This window comes from Solea solea, chromosome 15, assembly GCF_958295425.1.
Source record: "Solea solea chromosome 15, fSolSol10.1, whole genome shotgun sequence".
In the NCBI taxonomy this organism is placed as follows: Eukaryota; Metazoa; Chordata; class Actinopteri; order Pleuronectiformes; family Soleidae; genus Solea; species Solea solea.
This window is the reverse complement of record NC_081148.1, coordinates 3,493,879-3,512,035: the sequence shown is the minus strand read 5'-3', so window position 1 is coordinate 3,512,035 and position 18,157 is coordinate 3,493,879. Positions and strand designations below refer to the sequence as shown.

Genomic DNA, 18,157 nt, shown 5'->3' with positions numbered 1-18,157 from the left:
TCACAGGTCGCACCACTGTCACGTCTCATCTACGTGCGGGGGAGTGCCGCTTCTCTCTCTGTGAGAGGCAGAGAGAAGCGGCTCAACACACACACAACAGTGATTACAAGGAGATGCGTACGCTAGATAACCACAGTGTTTTTGTAGTGCTGTTTTTTTGACATCCCTATGCACAACAGGAATGTATTTATTCATTAAAAAAAACACACAAAAAGGGTTAAGGGCATTCATAAAAAAACTAGGTCACCCACCATAGTCCAATATAGCTTACAAGAAAAAAAACACATCTTATTCAAGATTTTCATTATTTGATCAAAATAACTAAATCAGAAGTGTTGTTCTTTTCATCTTTCATCTCGTCTCATTTAAATAAGATAAAGTATACCCACTAGACTAGAAAACTGTAGGTAATCCCTAAAATAAATTTTCCAAAACAACAATTGTGATGTAGAGAACAGGAGGAGGAGAATCAGAATCCTTCTCATGTACACAGTCAATATAAATGTGTATTTCACTGAAGCAGGAAGCAAGCAAGTAAGTGTGTATCTGGGAGAGGACATCCAAACACACCCCCCCTCATTACACCAGGCTATTTATGTTTCAAGGACACAGTCCTGTGTATGTGTGTGTGTGTGTGTGTGTGTGTGTGTGTGTGTGTGTGTGTGTGTGTGTGTGTGTCGCTGTCAGTCCACACATGAACTGACTTTGCTTACATTCTTACATCAGCAGAAACAACAACAACAACAACATTTTGCATTAAAGTCCAGAGTATTTTCTCTTTTGTGTCTGCAACTGTTGGAATACTACAAAATTAATGCTGACAGAGATAATGAGCAGTGATCACAAAGGGGGGAAAAACCCAGTGACGGCAGAGATACACAGATAATAATGTATCAGAGGGTTGTTAACCTTAAACCTGCAGTAGCATGATCACTAAAAATGATAAAATAGCTGATTGTTGAGTTTCACCCACAGGTTGGAAAATACCAAGCCAAGTCAGTGTTTTTTTAGGCAGTGGGGGCTGGACAGACGCCCTCCCCCAACAGAAAAGCTGTGTTGAATGTGCCTGCAGTGCACACGACACCAAACATGGCAGCTGAACTGAATAGTAAAAGCTATGAATGACCATAATAATCTCTTCTAAACAACTCATTATTATTAGTTAGAATAAATCTTTAGCCGCGTCTCATAGTTTCCAGAGTGCGTCACCTGATCTCTGCTCGTGCCCTGAACAGTTAAGTGCAGGGTGAGCACAGAGGGGCGAAGGGGGAGGGGAACAGGGCTAATTGTGAGTGAGTATTCCCAAATCCAGTGGCAGTCATACTCTGTCATAACAGGCAGCTATGGAGAAATGTGTGGAAGTGATTTAGAGTGTTGTGTCCTGCTCCTCTGATCTGATGAGCACAGACAGACGCACAGGTTTCATAAGTGGTCGATGACCCGAGATAAACTACAGATAAACTTTCTTTTTACAGGTTAAACAGTTGTAGCTGAACGCCTGCCTGCTCCCCTCTGACTGATCAGTGACTCAGCTGAAAGGCTGTAAAAAGAGAGCATATATTGACCTTTGTTCAGGACACATCTTGTTTGATTGTAGGATATTTATATCACGTAGGAGGAGGTGAAAGAGTTGTGTGTGTTGTTATTCATTAGTACCTTTTCTGGCATGTTGTGGGGAGCTAATTCTATTTAGAAAGGCGACTGTATGGGAACTTGAAGACATGTTGTATGGTTAGGTTTAAGGGGCTGGGGATCCATTATGTCCTGCATGTGTGTGTGTGTGTATACTTTTTGAAGCATGACAGGACACAATTCCTGAAAAGAGTGACATACTGTATGACAGTTACCAAATTCTCAAGGTCCATGGTCGTGTCCAGCAGTCCAAAAGAGTTCAGGTCTCAATGCTGTGGACGTATTTCACAGCAGATACTAAAGCGGTCACACAGATCACAGAGGTTCTCTGACTCACTGCACTGCCTTCCTGCAGGGACGGAGCCACTCTTCATGTCGTGCTTCTGTGCTGTCATAAGGCCAAAGGGTGTCAAAAATAATAATAATAAGGATATGAAGAGGTTCTTTGTGAGTTTAATTTATTTAATTAATTTTGGAAACTGTCACTTGACATCCAACAAATGCCCACTCAAACATTATCCAGTGACATTGTAAGAGAAAGCAGAAAAAGACTGAGAAGAAAAGTACAAGAAAGACAACGTAACAAAACAGTTACATTATATATTGTATTAAGTAAATATAGATACGTTTCATGTAAATTAAATTACAGAGGTGTTTTGTGTTGTATGTGCACATGTGTGTAGATAGATAATGTACTGATCAAGTCCAGATTCTTGATTAGATGTTTGTATTCTTTTATCACACTCAACAAAGTGCCACTTTGCATAGACACAAACTTATTGATCTAATTACACGACTTGAAGAGGTTCCAGGCAGCAACGTACAGAGACATTTGGTGTTTCCTTGTACCCGGTATCTGTTGTGTGTTTGTGTTCTGCCAAGAATCACAGCACAAAATGTACCATCAATAGTTTTTTTGTCCATGTCATAAAGACTTTCAGGATGTTGGCAAGTAAATAATAATACTAGGACAACACTAAATCCACCTCATTCTTCACACCTTGAAACCTAATCAAGCAAACAGAAGTGCACGTATCACGCTGGCACTGGAATAACACGCTGGGTGCTTTGCTTACCAGCAGCTCTAAGAATGCAGGGAGGCAGAATGAGGAAGTGAGAATGCTGTTCGTGAGAGACTGGCACTGGTTTCACCTCATCCTCACCTGTTTGGACCAGTGTCAGTGGTGAGGGTGTGGTTTTGAGAGTCAGGCCATTAGAGGTGGATTCAAATCAGGTTTTACTGTAACTTACTGGCTGTCATCCAACTGGGGTGGAAAGTAAAAATGTGTCTGTGCAGATGTGCTCAACCCAAAAAACTGCTGACTTCTCAATCTAAAGAAAAAGTCAGCAACACACATGGTCCTTATTCAGCAGTGCTGTGGTTTGGCCTCCCTCTCTGCACTCATCCTGTCTCTGTAGTGATATCATGGTGGTGTTAGTCAGACTGCATGTGCTGAGCTTATAAAAGCTGATGTGTGGATACAGACCTCACTTCACTCTGCTTTACGTCGTCTACTGTGACGAGTGCAAATGCTCACGTCACGTGTCAACGCAAGTGACCTTGACTGTCTCCGGGAAGCTTGTAGGTGTTGTAGGTGTGGACTGATATCATTGTGTCTCACCATGTGCAAACAACACTGATAAGGAATGAAACATTTAACGTTTACTTGGCGTTTTTCCAGAAAGAGAAAGAGCTGAAAATAGAGTTGACATTACACAGAAAGGGAAGTTATTCTGGAATTATTTTTCTGACACTGGTAATAGGGATGGACATAAGTATTTATTATTTAGAAGATTATTTACTTGACTATAAAAAGTCGATCACTTTGTGTGACATATTAATAAGATACAAAGTAGATGTTTTATCAATTATTGGGTTTATAAAAACACATTTTTCTACTCCTCGCTAATTTGTGGTTATCTATTATCACAAGGTAACAGCGGCAGCAATCATTTAGGCCAGGGGTCTCAAAGTGGCGGCCCGGGGGCCACATGTGGTCCTCCAATCGATTTCATGTTGCCCTCCAAACAATATCAAGTTGTAACGAGTCATTTCTATAGGTTTTTATTTGTAAATGAATAAATATGTTTTTTATTGTTGCATATTAAACCACCACTTATATTTTGAAATGATCCAATCCAACTTTATTTGTAAAGCAACAAACACAGTGGACCAAAGTGCTGTACAGAATAATGGATAAAAGACAGAAGAAGTAAAAGACAGAAAAGCTTACACGAGGCAATAGAGTACATATATAAAAAAGGAATTAATATGGCATATTGATGATATGAGCTCATAACGTCCACCGCAACTGTTGCTTTTTTTTTTAACTTGACTGGCCCCCGACTGACCAGACCAGACGAGACAGTCATTCACAGTTCACACAAATCATTTGAGTTAGAGACCCCTGATTTAGGCCCAATCCACACGGACATTAACAACCGTTTCCTTTGAGAAGGTTTTCTGTCAACACAACATTGTTTCAGGAAACCAAAACAACACCGTAGTACATAAGCCAGGCCTGTACGTGGTGCAGCGGAACTGCCACGCCACAAACAGAGAGCATGTGCATTAAGCATTATTGTGCTCTTTTCTTTATGTAAATGAGTATACATTACAATGTAGACAGAATGAAGAAAGTCAGGGTGACTAAGGAAAGAAAATAGAAATGATCAACAGACCAAACAATCTCAATCTCAATCTATTGCTGCGGATAAAACTCTGTTAAAAAAAAACTAGACTCCTCGTTATCATTTGTGCAGTCCCTTAGTTCGTGGATTAAAATCTTGACAACCTGTTGTAGTGAATCAAAAACAACATGCTGGCGATAAATCGGAGAACACATAAATACATGTACAGCATGTACACACGCCTGCATTTAAATGCCTGTCAAACATTTCAACATTATCTATAATGCTGATTAAAGTTGTTGTATCACAACTTCACCCTAATCAAAAAGTTCCTCCTCCTCCTCCTCCTCAGACCAAGTCCTGGAAAAGGCCATGCACAAGTGTGTGTTGAAGCCCCTGAAGCAGGTGGTGAATGTGGCCCTGCACGAGTTCCAGGTGCGCAGCGGAGAGTGGCAGGAGCTGAAAGAGAATCTGGCTCTGGCCAAGGCTCGGCATCCACAGGAAATGGGTGTGGCTGACACTCTGCCCCCTGATCCAATATCCTTAGAGAAGATCAGAAACAAGTTCCACAACATGTGTAAGTTATACTCCCCAGAGAAGAAGGTCGCAGTGCTGCTGAGAGTCTGCAAACTCATTTACACCATCATGGAGGACAATTCAGGTAGAGCAGAACTACACGTACTGAAGCACTGAGCTTGTCGTGAGGAAGAACTGTATCACGTGATGAAGATTGTGTCTGTGTCTCAGGTCGTCTGTATGGTGCTGATGACTTCCTGCCAATGTTTACCTACGTGTTGGCCCAGTGTGATATGCCCCAGCTGGACAGTGAGATACTTTACATGATGGAGCTACTGGACCCTTCACAGCTTCATGGAGAAGGTATCTCCACCACTAACACAACAGACGTACTACACAACGTCTACACAATCTTCTGCCTCTTCAGTGTGTTCTTATTCCTTAAAGGGATAGTTCAGTTTGTTGTTCTGTGGTTGTAGGTACTGACACATAGTCGAAGCTGACTTTGAACTGACTTTAAACAACATTTTCTACTGAGATTTGTGCTGCGTTCTCAGCTCAGCTCTCAGCTCAGTCTCCCACACCACAGAGTCCACAGAGAAAGTTTTTAGATACAGGGACACAAAGGTTGTTATGTGAGTCTCCTTTCATTTAGATTAGAGACACAAAATAACACATTTGAACTTAATGTCAGAAGTGGAGCAACCACTCCTGTTTGCTGTGATGTAAATTCACAGATTTTGTTCATGGAATTCAGCGTGGGAGAGTCAGTGATTTAAAAAGCAGCACAAACTTCCAAACTCCAGTGTCCTACAGGATAAAAAAAAAAAAAATAAATAATAATAAAAACAATAATAATAAAAATAATAATATATAAAAGTCTTAAATCATAGACTGAAGCTGGTGTATTTGTTCAGTGGCTAAAATCACTTCTCTCCCCAGTGCTCATGCAGCGAGTCATAGCCTCTGTTTACATGAACTCTCATACTCAGGTGGTTACTACCTCACCAGCGCCTATGGAGCCATGTCCCTGATCAGAAACTTCCAGGAGGAGCAGGCAGCCAGGGTGCTGAGCTCTGAAACCAGAGACACACTCCACCAGTGGCACCGACGCCGCACAGCCCAGCGCTCTGCACCATCCATCGATGACTTTCAGGTAGGTGAACTTTCTGCTAAGGTGACTCCAGATGGTGGACTTGGCTCCCTGGCCCTGCTTAATGTTGTTCCTACTGGTTCTTCCAGAGATATCTTAAATACTTTATAAGAAAAGTATTAGGAATATACCATATAATGTCTATTTTAGCTCAAAGTAAAACATTGAATCCTTCTTTCAAGCTGTGATCTTTTCTAAATGCACTGAGAATCAGTTGCATTAACTGTGTGTAAAGTGTATAGTTCTCACCTTACTTTCATTTATTTATGACTAAAGGTCATGATGAATATGTTTTTAAGCTTAAAAGCAAAGAAAGGAATCACTCTGTAACTTCCTCAGGTTCACACATGTTCACACACGTGGCTGCAACAAATAAAACAAACAATTAAACAAATTGTAGAATAATCTTTCAGACTTATTAACTTATTAACACCTATAACCTCTCCCTGTTGCTTCATGACTCATCTTAGAACAACATGCTCGTGTTTTTGTTTCGTCTTTTTTCACTTTTCATTTGAGAGCTGGGGGTTGTGGGGATGGTGAGTGAATGTGTCCTGTAATTGTGTTAATGCCACGTCCTTCTGTCCTTCTAATCAATTCAATTCAAATATCCCCACCCACGTATGTGTGTATAAATACGTTCTAGTTGTGAGTGTGTGAAGGGGAACAGGAGGTTAGAAAGAATCTGATTTAGTTTCCTCTGACTTCTTCCTCTCAGAACTACCTGCGGGTGGCACTGCAGGAGCTGGACAGCGGCTGCACGGCTAAGACTGTGCAGGTGCGACCTTATGCCACAGTGGAGGAGGTGTGCCAGCTGTGCGCCCACAAGTTCAAAGTGTCAGACGCTGACAAGTACGGCCTGTTCCTGCTGATGGAGGGCAGCAGTCAGCAGCTGGCACCGGACACCCACCCTCAGAAGATCAAAGCCGAGCTCCTCAGCCGCCCGCAGCCTCCGCCTTTCCACTTCGTCTTCCGCCGCTTGGCTCCCAACAACGCTCTACCCGACCTCGGTGTGACCTCTGACCCCCAGGCTAACTTGAACGAGCTGAGCGCGGACCTGTCCGGCTGCTCTCGGGATAGGCCGAGCTTCAGCCTTGGTCTCAGTGTGTCGGGCAGCGAGCTTGAGGTTTGAACAGAGTCTTTGTCTCTCACTCGTCCTCCATAACAAACAACATGTTGTCAAAACAGTGTGCCGTGCCAGTCTCTGCCAAGTCCAACTTCTCCTTTCTGGATGGCACATCTGTGTCGGTCCAGTCCTTCCTGACAGACATGGCGAAACAGGAAAAGAAGAGAGGAGGGAAGGAAATGAGAGAGGATGGAGTGTTTTGTTTTTACGGCGTCAGAGCAGCACTTTGCTGACAGCAGCTCTTAAAAGCTGTTGGACGTCGACGACCATGTGTCCTGTCCTGCATTCATGCTGGTGCTTTACTTACAGATATTGCCTGATCTCAGAGCCATACAAAACTAATCTTTGATTCATCTCTTCTATAAATTATAGTGTATTTAGGTGATCTGTATAACCATTATTTACTTGTTACAGTTGCTGGTAAACTGTATGTTGTTGTTTCTGGTTTTAAACTGTTCTTTTTTACATGTTTGTTTTAAATGGGTTTTGGCACCACCCAGTGGAACGTTGTATATATAGCAAGCTGATCATTTCCCATGATTTAGATTTGAATGAAAACTCTTAAAGGCTGAGGTGGTTTAACAACCTTCCAAATAAGTATGTCATGTGATTTATGTTTCTACTTTGCTGTAGAATTCCACATTATGCATTATGTATCTCATCATTATCAGCAAAAGCTATTTTAAAACCCGTGTTGCCAGTAAAGACAGTAGCTACTGGCTGTCGCTAAATGACGTTGCCGCCTAATTTGCATAATTGGCTATGTTTATGTAATTGTAATATACGCTGTAGGAGAGAGGAGTAACGTTGTGGGAGAGACAGGAAGTGAGTGAAATCACCCTGGATGTGTTCAAAACTACGGCAACGTAGGAACATTTTTTGTGTACAATTGGAAAACAAAAGAAAGGGTCAGCGGTACATGTGAGAAAATGATGGTAACTAGTCATTTACATGTTACATGTTACATGCTACATGCTACATGTTACATGTTACATGTAAATGTAACATGTAACATGTAGCATGTAACATGTTACATGCTACATGTTACATGCTACATGTTACATGTTACATGTTACATGCTACATGTTACATGTAACATGTAGCATGTTACATTTACGGAATAGGCAGCATGTGCTGCTGTGACTGCAGCTGGGTCGTCTAAGGGTTCAGTGACTCATGTCAGAGTCTCCAAAAGTCTCTGAACACCAGAAAAAGATTTGTCGCTAGTTGCTTTTTGAAAAAAGAGTCACTAGATTAGATAGAGTTGGCAACACTGTTTCCAACTCTTTTTACATCCATAGTAGTAGAACTGTCCTTGGAGGATTATTAATAAATATACATTCACAGTAGTAGTATCTACGGGGACATTGGTTTGAAATACATGAAGAAAAGAAAACAGTTGTGGGATCTCACAAACAAACATCAACAACAAACAGATCAGCTGATGGGTAAATATAGGGAGAGTGGAATTGAGCAAACCATTAGTTAGTTTTTTAATAATTAAAATGCTGTTTTTTGCTCCATATAAACAAAGAAATAATGAATAATTGCACCTAATGTGTATAGTTTTCCTAATTCTAACCCTAAGGCTGAGTATTACAAACATAAATATCCCACAACACACCGCCCTCCTCAGATGTTTGATAAGAAAACATCAGCATCGTTAGCATCTGAGAAAATAACCCGGGCTTATTTAGATGAACACAAAGATAATCTGTGTTCAAGAATCTGCCTCGACTGCTCTCAGTCTGTGTTTATCGTCTTTGCTTTGAAGAGTTATGGAAAATGATGAGCGTTGATTAGAAATTCTTAGAAAATCTAAAAGATCTGCATAGTTCACTTTTAATCCTCAGGTTACTTTTTTGGTGTATTTCCACCGGCTCTACTCGCCTCGGCACGATTAGGTTGCATCTCCACTACAAAAAAAAGTACCTACTTAACGTGGGCGGAGTCATCACTGCACGACTGCGTGAAAGTGCGGTGACTAGTGACTTTACACCAGACTCCTGTAGTTGTTGGAGATTAACCCACGTTTTTAAGATTGTTAAGTACTTTTAAGTGATCTACAGTTGGGCTTGATTTCTGTCCACACGTGTCCGGAGCACAGACTCCACAGAATGCAGCGGTCTGCGATGCCGCTCGCGATCGCCGGCGCTGTCCCTAAATACACCAGACTCCTCTGTTAAATAGAGAGGTTTCCCTGGTAGTTGGTGGACATTAACCCACATGTTTAGGATTGTTAAGTAGTTTTAAGTGATCTACAGTTCGGCGGTGTTCGGCTTGATTTGTGTGTGGGAGGTCTCTTCCTGTGAACGGCAGTCTGACCAATCATAGCATAGTTACCTACTCAGCACGCTTTTGGAACCTCGTCTGAGCAGGTACTAAAACATGCTAGTGGAAACGCTACTTAAACCGTGGCGTGGCGAGTTGAGTAGAGCCGGTGGAAATACGCCATTAGAGTATTAGTCAAAATGTGTTGTTTGCTTTTTCACTAAATCTGAAAATCTGCGCCCCCTCCTGGCCAACCACCAGTACCACAACAATCAATGCTTTTGCACAAATTGAGTTTAATTTTCTGGACCAATTTGATGTTGGAGTCACAACCACATTTTCAGTCTATTTTTAGTTGTAGTTTATTTTTGGTGCCAAACGTATGGCACCTAAAACAAATGACTTGTGAGATCACACAGACACTTTTTTTTTCCTTTTCTTTTCCCCTCTGTAGTCTTAGGATTAACATTTTCAGAGTTAGTTTTTTTTCTGTATATTATATAAGTGTGTAAAATGTAGTCATATTTATTAGTCACGTTGCATGTTGCAGCTGAATATCCCTCACCTCACCCTATCAAGTGTGTTGAGATCAGGATATAAATATAAAAGGCTCATTCTGGGAATTCATACAATTGCACAAACTTTAAGTATAATAATTTTATCTTCAATTTCTGCCAAATGAAAGTAGTTTCATCTAAATTTGACACACTGTTTGAAACAGGCACATCTGCCGGTGTTTATAACCGTAACACATGTATTTAGTGATTATCCTGGTGATATTATTAAAGATACTGTATGTTTAAAGGGTGACGATGATGATGATGATGATGATGATGATTGAGGAACAGCTGTAGATGGAGGTCCTTGTACTGCTGACAGATGTTGGTTTGTGTTGTGGTTGGCAGGAAAGCGCAGAGGCTGACGTGGTGCGTGAGGTCTGTGAGGCAGAGAGCTGCTGGAAGTGTGTGTGATACAGTCAGGAAACAATACTTGAAACTTTGTAAATGTGTCAGTGGAGAGGGCCGTGAGCAGTGATGTGGCTGAGGAACGTGTACAGTAGACTTCATCATGTTTGACTCTGGGCCGAGTGAATTGACTCATAATCTTTTCTTTTTTTTTTATGAAGCAGAGTATTTATATGTATCTGTGCGGGGATTTTTCACAGATGGATTTTCAATGACTTTAATATTCTTTATGGTGTCGAATGTCCTTGTTACGCAGGAGACGTCGTCCTGTTAACTGTCTCTCATTGAACAACATCAGGAATATTATTTTGTACCTAATAAACATTTTATAAAAGCAATCACACACTTGACTCGTGTTCATCTGTTTAACCACTAGATGGTGCTCAAATCCAGCTGATGAAACCAGGATGTGTTACAAAGGAATTTACAGAGATCAGTGACACAGCAAAAACTGCCCTAATATCTGAGAATCTGTTCTGATTTGATGTCGGGACGCACATTTGCACCAGAAAACAAACCTAATGTGAAGAAATAATATCTCAATAATAATTCTGATATGAGTTTTGACCTCACCTTTTAGTAAATTGAGATTAAGATGTTATACAGATGCCCGATGGCTCAAATTCAAGCAAATAATGATATTTCTTTAGCCTCTCACGCTCGACAAGACAAGGCTGCAGTCTCTCATCTTTATTATTCGTGTAATAAGATCTCACCCATTAACGGAGGGAAAGCACGTGGGGGGACACTCAGAAAATGTTGTTATATTGTTATATGTGGATAATGTCCTCATTTGACAGAACCTGAATCATCATTACCCGCATTATTAGAAACATGATCACTGAATACAGTGTTACCTCCGGGTATAAGATACATTTTAATAAGAGTGTCCAAAACATCAAGACATAAAATGCCCTTTCGATGGTGCTCTGAGAAATTAGTATATCTATGCGTTCAGATCGTCAATGTGTGTTCAAAGGCTTTCACTTTGAACTATTGCCCCTTATTAAAAAAAACTGAGGCGGAGCTTAACAGGTGGATGAACCTTCCTCTGTCTCTGGGTGAATCAGTTAAATCAATGAATTTATGTGCTGTCAGGTGCATGAACTAAGCACAATGTGGTAACAATGTATCTTGGCTATAAATCTTATTTCCCTTTTACTTGGTGCATTTGTGGTACAAACAGCAGAGTTAAGTATTTGAGTTGCACCCATGAAAAACCTGCCAAGTCTTCTCTGCCAATGCCAAACACACAGAGAGCATCACTGGAGTTAATCTCTCTGCACAGAGATATTCAGATCCCGTATCTCCACAGTCTGGGACTGAACTCTCTCCTCCATGATGACCACACTTGACCCCACAGAGCGAGTTCATCAGAGTCTACCTCCAGAATGTCCTGACCTCAACCCCATGCAACACTTATGGGATCAGATCGGACGTGCTGTTCATCCCAGAGTGACCAACGCGACCACACTGGTGCTGACTTGAGAGATGCCGTCCCACAGCAGAGTGTGACCAGCATGAGGAGGAGGAGGAGATGGAGGAGGAGGAGGAGGAGGAGGAGGAGCAGCCAGGCTGTTGTGGCAGTGTACGGTTCTCCCACATTACAGACTTCAATCATGCGACCCCATAAATGACACCAAACAAGAGCCCATATGCTCAACTCTGCTGCTCCTCCCACAAATGCATGTCCCTCACAGATTGGTCACCATCTCAAAGGGAAATAAACAGGCTCTCCAACAGTATAAGATTTATTGCCAAGAAGCATTGTTACAACAAAGAAATCATCCACCAAACACAGATGTGCTTACTTTGTGTGCTTGTACTGTACATATGTCTCCAGAGTTACGCAGCTGCATCTGTGGCACTGCTTTGACACAGGAAACCAAACACATTGTTGAGGAGAAAGAAGGTCGGGACGGTGGACGTGACACGTGGCTAAGAAACACTTTTTAATACTTGTAAATTCTCATGATTCTGACTTTTACTGACACACTGCTGATGAACCTGAATTCACCATGTTTACACTTATTTTGGTTTTTCTGAACATCGGCATTTTCTTACAAACTCTTACATAGAAACATGTCGTTTTTCGACCGTCATAAAATTCTACCCTACACTTAAACCACATTTATTACAGATTATTCTTATTCCAAGAGATGATTAGAAAATGACGGGACCTTTGAAATACTAGTGTTGTAATAAATAAACACAGTTTAAATACAGTGCAGTTCCCAGTCTGATATGACACCGTTAAGGAAAACACTTTTTTTAAAATTCAATATTCTGAAGTGTAGTTGTAATGTTTGTAGGGCTCAGCATATTAGTAACAGTCTTATAAATAACTGACGAGCTGTTACATGTCACATACTGACAGACATCATCTACATCTCTTTTAAACTCTATTAGAAATGTGTCTTTTATCCCTGAAGTAGCATATTTACATATTTGTAAGCTCAGAGTTATTGCATTTCAGAAGATTCAAACACATTTAAACCCTGTATCCCGGCCTCTGCCTGTGTCTCTGAGACCAATAAATATGTGTGTGTATATATATACATATATATATATATATATATATGTATATATATACATATATATATATACAAATATACATATATACAAATATATATATATATACATATATGTATATATATATAAATATACATATATGTATATATATACATATATATATACATACATATATGTATATATATATATATATATATGTATATATATATACATATATATATATCTATACATATGAACAAAAACAACATGAATCATTTGTACATTCAAGACAATAGTTCCCGCTAACTTGTTTGATGATGAACTGAACAGACTTGGTTGTTGTTTGATGAAGTTTGGGCACTTGCTGTGGACGAGCAGCTCTGACTGTGAGAATCAATGAAATCAATCTATTTGTTGAGTGTGAAGAGGAAACAGTCAATGACATCACACGTCTGCTTCCACAGATCTCAAGAAAAGCGGCTTCATTTTACAAGGATGTTCTCCTTATAATCAGCAGAACATTTATCATCATCATCATCATCATCATCCTCAGTGCAACTTTGAACCCCCCCCCTCCACACACACACACACACACACACACACACACATGCACACACCTACTGTAAAATCCATCATCAGTTGGAGTTTTTTAATAAAATAAACTGTGAATATGTTGTGGTTTCATAAACTGAAATCTTCATAATAACATTTTGAGGACGTGGTAAATTTTGAGGATTTGAGGACATTTGCTGACATCAGGCCGCGTCTTATCTCACAGAGATGATTATTCTTTACTCCCCATCAGACCAGTCCACTCTGAAAATGAAGGCGTGCTTGTTCTCCCCAGACTGTCTAAGTGTAGAACGGCAGGTTTCAGCTCCGCTCCTGTGCCCCCCCCAAACAGCTGGGGGCAGATGTTCGTACACTCTGAGTCTGCTTCTGTGTGCTTGCTCATTGTGTTCCTAAATGAAAGGTCTTGACTTCACCATGTAAAGTGCCTTGTGATAATGTTGTGTTATACAAATGATATTTTATAGAATTGTGTTATTTAAGAGGTCATGACGCACGATGAACTTTCCCGTCTTTGTTCTTCTAAAGTCCCAGAGGCCAGCGGGATCCTCGTGGGTTGTTATTGGCTCTGGCAGAGAAGGTGAAGCTGTGAGGAAGGGCCTCGTCTTCAGAGCCGGTGTCTGTGTGAAGACCCCCAGGCGGGTTTGTCCCCTCAGTACCCTCTCCACGCTGCCTGGTACTATGGTTTCAGTACAAAGGGCCTCAAATGTGATGCCATGTGGGCTTCACACAGGGGGACAAACCCACTTGGAGCCATATTGTCGGCCTGAATATAAAGAATATCAAGGTTATGGGGCCTTAGCTGTACCTTTACAAAGGCTTTCTATTCTATTCTAAACTCAAACATGAACCAATAAAATAATCAACAGATTAAAGGATTATGAAAATACTCTCATATTTATGAACTATATGCTTAACCTTAATGATTAATGCATGTACAGCACATATTGTGAGCTATTGCTTTCAATCTGGGGGTGAAGTGGTCTCATTCGTTAGGGCCCCCCAGGTCCCTTTTGACTGGGCCCCCCCGAAACTCCCTTAAAATGCCCCTGCACACACGCACACACGCACACACACACACACACACACACTAAGCATTTCTATCAAGTCATTATTGAAATCCCTTAAGAGCGAATTGTGCTTGTTTGGACAGTTTGACAGATCTAAGGTGTGACTTTCATAAATGTCACCTCCAGAGGACAAATGTGAGTAAAACAGGAATAAATATTAAATAGAACATCTGGGGTTATTTACACAGGTGCACTATTTACACACGGGAAGAAATAACAGACCTATCATCATCATAATAATAAAGCTAATTTACTTCTAAAACAGAATGTATAGGCTACAACTGTGATGTGAGCAGTAGAAAGGTAAAAATGCCCTGTGTCTGTGTGCTGGACTGTGGGTGCAGCGTGGAGTATTTTCCCCTCATGGTGTATTCACACAGAACTGTGCGCCTTAACTCCAGGTCAGTTGTCGTTAAGGGAAAACTTGAGACTTTTTATGGTAACTTAAGCGATGAAGTGTCACGAGTGGACGACAGCAGCGTCGGGATGTCTTATTGAAAATCACGTTGTTCACTTTAGTTCAAATGATGGACAAAACAGTGTGAATGCACCATAAGACTAAAATATTCCTCACTACCAACACCTTTGGAAATGTACTCAATAGTTTATAATTGTAATCACATAAACATAACGACACTATTAATATTCCAAAGATTGTTAAAAATGTGCACAGATCCTGTTGTTTGCCTTTAAAACGTGGCTCTAATGCAATAATCTGCCCCACACAACGACACACTCTCAGCCAGTAAACACACAACTTTCCTCTCAGGGAAACTTAGCAGCTAGTACACGTTATAACCTTTACACTTAAAAACACTGGAAGATTGAATATAACTTAAACGTGTGTCTTTGTTGTTGTTGTTGTTGTCGTCAGTGCCGCCGTGACTGTGTGCTCTGGTGAGTCTGTAACACAGGACACAGCGTGGCACAAAGACCAGCTTCAGAAAAGCGAGCAGAGTGAGACCTCTTCTGTGTGAGCCACAGCTGACTTCAGCGGTTTTTACTATTCCTCCTGTATGACACCACTGCTAGTGTGTGTGTGTGTGTGTGTGGCCATGTGTGTGCGTATGTGTGTGTGTGTGTGTGAGTATGTGTGTGTGTGTGTGTGTGTGTGTGTGTGTCTCAGTCATCCAGGCAGGTTGGCAGGTTGACAAAGGTGAAGATGTTGTACTCAATGAGGCAGGAGAAACACAGGAAGACGGCGTAGAGGAGGAGACATATGAAACCCAAACGCTTGTCCAACGTCCACTTGTTCAGGTGAACTCCAAGAACCTGGACAGACAAACAGGCAGACAGACAGGACAGACAGGACAGAGAGGACAGACAGGACAGAGAGGAAGAGGCTGTTAGACGGTTGTTCTCACAGAAGCTGCTGCTGTTGTTGTGCTGTTGTTGCTGCTGTTGTTGTGTTGTTGTTGTTGTGTTGTTGTGTTGTTTTTGTTACGTTGTTGCTGTTGTTATGCTGTTGTTGCTGTTGCTATGCTGTTGTTGGGTTGTTGTTGTTGCTGTTGTTGTGTTGTTGTTGTGTTGTTGTTGTGCTGTTGTTAGGCTGTTGTTGCTGTTATTATGCTGTTGTTGTGTTGTTGTGCTGTTGTTGTGATGCTGTTGTGCTGTTGTTGTTGTTGCTGTTGTTGTGCTGTGTTGTGTTGTGCTGTTGTTGTGCTGTTGTTGTGTGGCTGTTGTGCTGTTGTTGTTGCTGCTGTTGTTATGCTGTTGTTGTGTTGTTGTGCTGTTGTTGTTGCTGTTGTTATGCTGTTGTGCTGTTGTTGCTGTTGTTGCTGTTGTTGTGCTGTGTTGTGCTGTTGTTGCTGTTGTTGTTGTGTTGCTGTTGTGCTGTTGTTGTGCTGTTGTTGCTGTTGTTGTGTTGTTGTTGCTGTTGTTGCTGTTGTTGCTTTTGTTGTGCTGTTGTTGCTGTTGTTGTGTTGTTGCTGCTGTTGTTGTTGCTGTTGTTGCTGTTGTTGTGCTGTTGTTGTGTTGTTGTTGTTGTTGTGCTGTTGTTCACTTACAGTGACAAACACAGATGCGAGCAGCAGTCCCACAGAGAAGATCAGCCCTTTGCTGTTGAGCTTGATCTGCAGGCAGAGAACAGGTGTGACAGAACATCAGTGCTCACAGTTCTACACACACACACACACACACACACACACACACACACACACACACACACTCACACACTCACACACAGATGTGTCCTTAAAGCCTTAAATGTTGCTCCTGATGGCTGATAGAAAAAAACGCTGTTAATGTGTGAGTGAATGGGTGTGAATGGGTGAATGAGGTTGATGCATGCCTGACCCCCTTTCTGACCAGACTAGATGCTCATTGGTAATTTGGGTTTGAATTAACTTAATAGATCCTGAGGCCTGTGGCACGAAAGTAGAATAAACAAATCCAGGATGTGTGAGAAAAGCCTTAACCTTAATGCTACTAAGTATATCCTGAGTTAGTCCTTTGCACGAACATCAAACCAGGAAGAGAAGGCGTGTCTTGGTCAGGCCAGGTGTCATTTATCCTGGTAACAGACCCTGAGGTCGATCACAGATTCACTGATGCAGGGATGGAGAAGACGTGTGTCACCGAGCGAACAACAACAACCTCTTATAATGGAAACACTGACAACCCACATCAGAAGTAACTGAATGTGTTAATGTGTTAGTGTTTTATTGTTTTTATTCTCTTAATATTTTTATTGTTTTTATTGTTTTAGTATTTTTATTGTTTTACTTTTTGTTTTCTTTCTTTTCATGTACAGCACTTTGTCTCAGCTACGGCTGCTTAAAGCGCTTTATAAATAAATAAAGTTGAGTTAATATAAATAACAAGAATATTTTGTTGCAAAGTAACATTAGGGTGGATTGAAGTACTTAGACAAAGTATTTTTGTGTAAACAACTGTGAAACCTTGGAGAGAGAGAGAGACTGACTGTTGCAGCTACATGCTAAAGACAGAGCGCACCATTCCTGCGTGTTTAACTGCGTGTGTTCTTACAGGATGTGTGGGGTTAGTATACACTGACAACATATCATAACATCAGCCTTTAGTCTCCATGTATTTGGTTAAAGTTGGAACTATTGATGAAGAAAGGTTTTTAAATCAATATCAGTAAATACTCAAGGATATAGGACACTAAACGTGCTTTTAACTACAACCATTAACAGCTGATACTTACATCAGAACCATAGTTGATGGCCAGTGTCTGCAGAGCCCAAGGGAGACCAAGTCCCACCAAGATGTCAAACACGTTGCTGCCGATAGAGTTGGACACGGCCATGTCTCCCAGTCCTGAACGCAGCGATGAAGACCAGGGAGGTACAGGGGGGAGGTGAGGAAGGTGAAAGAGGGGGAGGAGTCATAAGGTTTGGATTAACGTGGGTTAAAACCCAGTGAGATCCCTTTTGTCTAAATGACATCGACATCCCAGAAGAGAGAGTGTTGGTGTCTCACAGTGAGCAGACACACACACACACACACACACACACACAGCCCTTTAAATATTTGATGGCAGGAGCCAGAATAAACACAGATAAAAGGATGGAAGGAGAGACTCTGTCTGTCTGTCTGTCTGTCTGTCTGTCTGTCTGTCTCACCACAGGGACCTGAAAGATGACCGCTCCATAATCACCACCCACATCCACTCCCACAGCCCATTTCCAGCTCTTTGATTGTGACACAGTTTTACCTCAGTGTCAGAGTTTCTCTCTGGACTTTGGTG

At 41.3% G+C, this 18,157-nt stretch overlaps 2 protein-coding genes across 2 annotated transcripts in view; one reads left to right on the top strand and one right to left on the bottom strand.

The window, feature by feature from the left end:
• The window catches only part of rin2a (Ras and Rab interactor 2a), a 39,120-nt gene extending 31,061 nt beyond the window's left edge, over positions 1–8,059 (top strand). Inside the window, exons 9-12 of the mRNA XM_058651822.1 lie at positions 4,616–4,924; positions 5,011–5,142; positions 5,772–5,935; positions 6,651–8,059. Coding sequence (XP_058507805.1) covers positions 4,616–4,924; positions 5,011–5,142; positions 5,772–5,935; positions 6,651–7,064 — 1,019 coding nt within the window. The 3' untranslated portion in view covers positions 7,065–8,059. The remainder of the gene's footprint in view (positions 1–4,615; positions 4,925–5,010; positions 5,143–5,771; positions 5,936–6,650) is intronic.
• A 5,318-nt stretch (positions 8,060–13,377) lies between these two features.
• The window catches only part of slc24a3 (solute carrier family 24 member 3), a 57,649-nt gene continuing 52,869 nt past the window's right edge, over positions 13,378–18,157 (bottom strand). The window contains exons 15-17 of the mRNA XM_058651841.1: positions 17,615–17,727; positions 16,452–16,517; positions 13,378–15,717 (exon numbers count right to left, since the gene is read on the bottom strand). Of these exons, the coding sequence (XP_058507824.1) occupies positions 15,568–15,717; positions 16,452–16,517; positions 17,615–17,727 (329 nt within the window). The 3' untranslated portion in view covers positions 13,378–15,567. The remainder of the gene's footprint in view (positions 15,718–16,451; positions 16,518–17,614; positions 17,728–18,157) is intronic.